Source organism: Melanostigma gelatinosum, assembly GCF_949748355.1.
Source record: "Melanostigma gelatinosum genome assembly, chromosome: 6".
NCBI classification, from domain to species: Eukaryota; Metazoa; Chordata; class Actinopteri; order Perciformes; family Zoarcidae; genus Melanostigma; species Melanostigma gelatinosum.
In genome coordinates, this window is record NC_136639.1 from 21,463,763 (window position 1) to 21,471,098 (window position 7,336).

At 46.0% G+C, this 7,336-nt stretch overlaps 1 protein-coding gene across 1 annotated transcript; it reads right to left on the bottom strand.

The window, feature by feature from the left end:
* On the bottom strand, positions 1-4,434 carry prr16 (proline rich 16; the record flags this gene model as incomplete). The annotated part of the gene is made up of 2 exons (XM_079270282.1): positions 1-843; positions 4,300-4,434. 2 exons carry the CDS (start codon positions 4,432-4,434, stop codon positions 1-3), a joined length of 978 nt encoding a protein of 325 aa, XP_079126408.1.
* Positions 4,435-7,336: the final 2,902 nt, after the last annotated feature.

The window sequence follows — 7,336 nt, forward strand, 5'->3', positions numbered from 1 at the left end:
TCAAACCGTGGTGGTGGTTGATTTGCGTAGGATTGTTTTCTGGGGCTTGAGAGAGGGAGGGTGAGGAGGCACACAAGGTGGAGGTGTGTTTGCTGTCGGCGGGAAACTGTGGCTGACCGAGAGGCCGCCGTTTTCTAACATCAGAACATGAGGAGGGGGAGAGCAGGAGGAAGAGCAGCAATGCAGTGGACTGAGCCTCAGGTTGTTCAGCTCGGCCCGCGAGTGTAGCTCCGTGTCGTCGACGTCGTATTGGAGGTCGCAGTCCGGGCAGTAGCCGTGGTACTGGACCGTCTCACTGAAACGGACACGTTCCCTCTCACGAGACTCCCTGCCGGGGGCCTTGGGGCATTTTTTCTTTTCATGGCGGAGAAGAGGCATGGGCCTGGGTAATGTAGGAACAAGACCCGACTCAGGGATTCCGCCGTCATTAGAAATGAAACACGGCATAGAGGAGAAGAAATCCCTGTTTGGTTTAAATGGGAAAATCCCACCATTCCTCATCAGAGACCCGGTGGCCTTGGATATATTCCCTGATAACACCAACGTCGGATGAGGAAGATTCTTAATGTGCTCTACGGCTCTCGGCGGGGTCAGTCTGGGTGGCGGTAAGGGAGGGTGCGGCTTCTTGAGTACGGTCAGGACCGCAAGAGGGTTGACGGGGACCGGGTCGATGAGGGCGGCTGGTCTGAAGATGCAGTCATCGGGGAAGAGTTTCATCTTCTCCAGGCTGGACGCGGTGGTGGAACTCGAGCTGGAGTTGAGCGTGTCCGTCTTGGAGCTGTCCGTAAGTCCGTCCTCCTCCAGCTGCAGGTCACAGGTCAGGGTGTCAATGTCATGAACGACCTGGTGACAAGAAGAGGAATCGTCACTGAGACGGCTGAGGTCAGCCATTATGTCAACGCTGAAGTCTTTATCCTTTTGAATAATGAATTGAAAGCACATTGTATGAAATCTGAACATACACTCTGATTTAAGAAATGAATGTTTCATGAGATTTAAGTCCTCCATGGCAACTATCGCCATGATGCCACGAGCCTGAGACTCTGAACTGATATAGTATGACAATCCCATGCACCATCAGAGCTGAGAGAAGTAACAGTGCCAACCCTGTAGCAAGTCACACACACTATCATTCATAAGACAAAACTAATGTTGGCAATGAATGAACATGACATCCTTTACAGCACAAGAGTGCAGAGGACTCACACAAACACGGGGATATAGCTGATAGAAAAGGAGGCCGATATGGAAAACCAATAGTCTGTCAGTGTCTTGTTGTAATATTCTGCTGCAAGTGAGCAAGTCGGAGAACAAGAATGACAATACCAGCAGCAAGAGAGTAAATAAGATCACACTGAATAAAACGCTCTGACGGGGAAGATCCATTTCTACCATCAACAGTGTCGGATTTCTTAACAGCAGCACAGGAAACATTCATCACGACATTAATGAATTCCAAGACCTCGATATGTCAGAGAGAAGAGGAACCAAATAGATATTTTACAAAAAGCAAGAAGATATTATGCATAATCACCTGACATCACTCTGCAAGCAATGCAATATGAAGGAGCAAATCTCGATCAGGTGTGAAGGGTAAAAGAGAAGACATAAGAAATGCACTATGGCACAGCCTAGTAAATACTTTCTGGGGAAAGGAATATTTAAATGACCTGTACACAGCAGACCATTATTATAAGGGGGGACGACAATAGACAACATTGTAATAAAGAGAAATTGCTCAGAGCAGCATAAATAAATATAAGATTTTGTCTCTGGACCACGTATTCAGTCGATATTTAGATCCAACGGTGCTTCTTTTGTCCTCTGGGAAATTTGTTTCCATAGCCGGCTCAGGGGCATATTAAACAGTACAGGCGACAAGCAATACTGTAACATTCCCACGGTGCATACTGTACAGACATCCACACGTTGTAACTGTACAACACCTGCTGAACAGCACATTCTTTCAGGGCATGATGCTCAACAGAGTTTGATGTAATGTGCACCAATCAATATGCAATAACCTCAGTCAGGCCAACTACGGATTGACAGCACATGCTAAAGAGTGACAGCCAGCGTTGTTCTTAGCATACTGGTTATTATCTCCTGTGCCCCAACAGATCACATTGTGTTGACTTAAGGCAAGCACTTGCAGCGCTCTCCCATCAATGTTCTGTGTTAAGACAATACCTAGAAGGATGGAAATTGCATTTAAAGACAATAAATATTGGCTGAGGAGCCAGGGGATCACATTCTAAAAAGGCAGTTTAACAAACAGAATAGACATGGTGCTAAACTCTGCTGGAGGATTAATAACTGATATTCAACAACAAAATGTCAATGTTGCTCAGCCATTTTCTGACATCAAACATTCCCATTGGAGAAGAGTTCTCTTCCTGGTTGTCTTCCCTTGGTGTTATTGCTTTGATGCCAAGAACTGGAGTCAAATGTGAATTGAGCTGAAGACATAAGTTCATTGTACCATAGCAAAATAAAACTTAGCAGACAACAATATTGTCCTTCATAAAACAGTTACGACAATGTGCTTATGTTCATTTTCTGATTTAGTGAAGCTCATCTCAGAGTGAGGCTATAGTACATTAGCCCCGCTGTAAAACACACCGGTGCTGTCATCTAAGGCTTCGCAAAGCATGCGCAGACAGTGGCTTGGGAGGAGGCTGAGATGAGGATGAACAGATGAGAAAAGAGAGACAGACTGGTGAGGAGATGAAGAGAGAGTGAGGAAAAAGTGACTGAGAGGGAGAGATAAAGAGAACAATAGAAGGCCATGGGCACGGAGGGCAATGGAGCTAAACTCGTCATGCGGTCTTTGAAGGGATAATTAGTTGGGACACACACAAGAGGTAATACCAGTATCCCATTGTGCAGCCCCTGCTGTAGGCCAGGCAGCTTCTGTGGCTGTGCCCAGCATCTGGGCAGGGTCCCTCCTCAAGAGCCAGGCTTGGCTCCAGCCCTGCCTGTGACTTATAACAGATAACTGCATCTTAAAAGGATTATACCCCAAACACCGGCTTTGATAGTAACACCCCCTCGAGGTATGTGTTTAGTAGGTGCGGTGTCAGAATAACTGATCCTCTGCACAATCTCCTGCAAGCCAGCATTTAAAAAAAGAAAAAGGGCACACGAATCACAATAGAGAGATTACAATGCCTTTTTGTTCTGATGTATCTCCGGCGCCTGCTGTGAGACACTGTAAACCGCTGAAAAAACACAAAAAGAAGTCAAACTCAGCTCAAGTTGCAATCACTGAGCAAGGGGAGCAGGGAGGCAGAGGGAGACATATGCTGTGTCGACTACCCATCCATAATGTAGGACCCAGAAGCTGTGCACGATCGGGTTTTACTAGAATGACAGCATGTCATGTTATAGGGTGAGAGGTCCAGCACAGCAGGCCGGATGCCTGGTGTGGCCGGTATAGAGGAATGGATGTAAACAAAGCAGGTGAGGCTGCAGGTTATTATTACAACTGATGGTAGCAGTGATCGGAAGAAGAGGAAACGCTGATTTGAAGCAAGCAGTAACACAGCAATGAAATTTGACAAAAAGGATTTATCTGTGCTCGATGAGAACAACTTTAAACTCCATTCAAAATCTTCATATACCGCAGCAGGCAAATCCCTGAATTCTTCAGAGACGCCTCCTATCTCTGCATCACGGATATTTGAATGTCCAATCAGACAGCTCCGAGAGTTTGATCTTTAATCAGGATTATGTAGAGAGAGAGAGAGAATACGAGAGAGAGCAGACAGCAAGCGATGAAGACAGGACGGAGAGGAGTGCACGATAAACACGCGATGAAAGATAAGAAAAAACAAACAAAGATGAAGATAAAGAACAAGAGGAGAGCTTGAGGGGGATGTGAAAGTGAGAAGTTAAGCCAGCTGCTCTGTTATTTGTCAGCATTAAGATGATGAAATGCAATGTAAAAAGCGCCTTTCCTGGTTGAACCAACTTGTCCATTAAATATTAACAGTGATCAGCCTGTGAATCAGGGCGAAGGAGCATGGCCCGTCACTTCACATCCCACGTCCTCCTGTGTGCCACATGTCTTTCATGTTGGAGATAATGATCACACACATCAGTGGGCAGGGGGGAGGAGCGTGTGTGCGTGCGTGTGTGTGCGGTCGTAGCCTCTTCCAGGCCCGCGAGGTGGACGTCCACCTCCCCATGTCCTCTCACACGAGGATGCTTAGAAAGAGCATCCTCAGATCAAAGACCACAACACATGGTGGAAGACTCATGAGAAAGGCGTTGTGTGGTGGCTTCCTGTTCATTTACCTCTTTGAGCTCTTTGGCTACATCCTTGAGGTCACCCAGGATGGTTTCCAAATTCTTCACGATTGTCTTGATCTCCTTTTTCACTTTCACTTTGGAGGCTAGTCCTTCAGCCTCTGCGCTGGGTGAGCCGGACATCCTTCAGTTTGATGGCCACAGCCTATTTCGCGTAGGATCCAAAGTCAAATCCTTTGGTCCGCCACGCTGCCACTTTGCCAACGCATTTTTTATTTAGTCCTGCGCTCCCTTCACTTTTGCTCCTACATCACGGCCAGGACGGAGCCAAGTGGCGTCGGGCAGCGTTCTGTATCCATCACTGGGCATGCGCGACAGAGCGTAACACAAACAAAAATACAACGGTTATGTCAAAATATTGTATCATACTGTCCACAGGTCTCTGCACCTCACATCTCCATGACCGACAACAGGCGACGTCCACGCGAATATCCTTCACGTCGGGAGAGCGCTAAATTCAACATTTCGTAAGAAACCGCGTCCAACACGAATGCGTTGGAATGAAAGAGAAGGACGCGAAGAAGAAACAGTAGTTTACGCAGACAGTTCACGTTATCCAGACCGTCGCACCGCCGGTCGTTATTGTAATTGTCCATAATCCCCAGGCAGCGACAAAGCGGTGATGAACTCCTCCGTTTTCTTCAAATACACGCCGCTGGTAATGAGAAAGCCGCCAGGTGAAGACACCCCAGAGGCACTTTCCTCCGAAAAACACCCCGACAGCTCCGTCCTGTCTCCATCGAAGCCTTTTTGGAGAGTCTGAGCAGCCGACGTCCGGGCGCAGGGGATGCTCGTGCGCTCTCTCTCTCTCTCTCTCTCTCTCTCTCTCTCTCTCTCTCTCTCTCTCTCTCTCTCTCTCTCTCTCTCTCTCTCTCTCTCTCTCTCTCTCTCTCTCTCTCTCTCTCTCTCTCTCTCTCTCTCTCTCTCTCTCTCTCTCTCTGGCCTTCATACACACAACACAAATGAGACAAAAACAAAAAAGCAAAGAAAACCATACTCCAACCACAGGTATCCAGTCATTTTACAGAGTTTCCTGAAGTGGGGTATTTTCTTCATATTCCTAACCTGGTTATAACAAAAGGTATTGCTCGTAGCAGTTGGTATATCATACTGATGTGATGGAACTGCTCATGGCGTAAACAAATTAAATCAATACAACAAGGCTATGGCACACATTGTTCTGATCTTCTGATCTTAACATCTAAAAATGAGTTTAATTCGGCATTATAGATTAATGATGAACATCCAAATGAGGCTTAAGAGCCATCTTCTATAGCAGGGATTCCCAAAGTGTGGGGTGCGCGAGCTGCCTCTAGGGGGTGCGCGAGAGGAAAAGTGTAATGGCGTCTGATGGTGTAATAATATTAAATATAAAAAATTAAAAAAAAGTTAATTTAAAAAGTGGAATTCTTCACAAAATAAAAACATGAATTATAAAAATCCCCTTTGTAAGATTTAAAATGAAGTCTTGCCGCCTGCCGCCAGTGTACACACTAGCCAGCCTAGCTTGTGCAGCTAACGTCAGCTAACCGGAGAGACCGGGAGAAGAAATTGAACGGGAGTCAGAGGAAGATGACGGAGGAGACCGAAAAGGAGGAAGGGATAGCACAGACAAATCGGGAGCACATCGGCCCATCGCGGAGTCAAGGTGAAAAAGAGGAAACGAGAGTGAGCATCAGACTGGGAAAAAAGAGGAAATATGATGAGAAGTATGTGTGTCTGGGCTTCACTTGGATTGCCAACGCAGATTCCCCAAAGCCACAGTGCGTGGTGTGCAGTGAGGTTCTGGCTAACAGTCTGAAGCTCTTATTTACGTCGCCACCTGAACACCAAGCATGCCAGTGCAAGTCAAAAGCCCCTTACATTCTTTATATCGAAATTGGAGGAGTTACAAAACAGCCAAAAACAACTGGAGTCTCATTCATGTGTTGGGTCTATAAATGACGCACTACGGGCTTCATATCTGGTTACAGAACAGCGAGAAAGGGGCTACCGCACACAATCGCCGAAGACGTGAGCTCACCAGCTGCCAGAGAGATGGTGGAATGTATGATTGGGGAGAAAGAAGCAAAAAAGTTGGACATGATCCCGGTGTCCAACAACACTGTGTCGCGCTGCATCGATGCTTTGTCCGAAGACATCCTGGCTGCATTAGTCGCTCATTAATTGTAAATTAAATGTGATAATCTGCCTCTGAGCCTGTGCGTGTGTGCTCGCATCCTGATTGCTCTTTAAAAGTGACGCCTTGTGTCACTGAAAGTTATTGAAACTTTGTTGCAGTGTTTCAGGGCGTTTTCACACCTTCAGTTTGTTTGCTTTGTTCTGATTCAGGGATTAATATGATACAATGTTGCAGCTGCCCCTTTGTTCGGTTTGTGTTCACACTGCAACATTTAACAGCGGACTAAATATTGTAAACTAACGCCACGCGCGAGCAAACTGTTCTCTCATTGGTCAGATCTTTATGCGGCTGTAAATGGGCTCTGTTGCTTTTTTTTTTTTAAAGGGGGGGGGGGGGGGGGGGCGCGCGAACCCGGTCGGGATGTAGAAGGGGGTGCGCGTCCTAAAAAGTTTGAGAACCGCTGTTCTATAGGAACAGGACAGTTTTCAAAGATACTTCACAATATTCAAATACAACAGCCATCATTTTGTTTATTTTGTCACTGGCAGAGTGGAAACTACATCTGTCATCATCAGCAGCACCACTACAACATCATCGTCGTCAACGTCACCATTTATGTAGTTATTTCATAATTTTGATGCAGAGATGGTGAAAAGTGCTATGATAAGGTAAAAATCTGTGGCAAAATGAAAATGTACAGAATTAGTTAATGGTGGAAGCTCACAAAATAGATAATGCTATTCACAACTTTGACATAAATGAACTCGAGTATTCAAACATATCAAAATAAATCAAAGTAGACTGCATGTGTGAAATAAATAGTGGCGAAAACAAGATAATAAAATCCTGGTTTCTGATTGGTCGCTGCTGAAACCGCCCCCTCGTAAATGCGGAAGTGGAAGT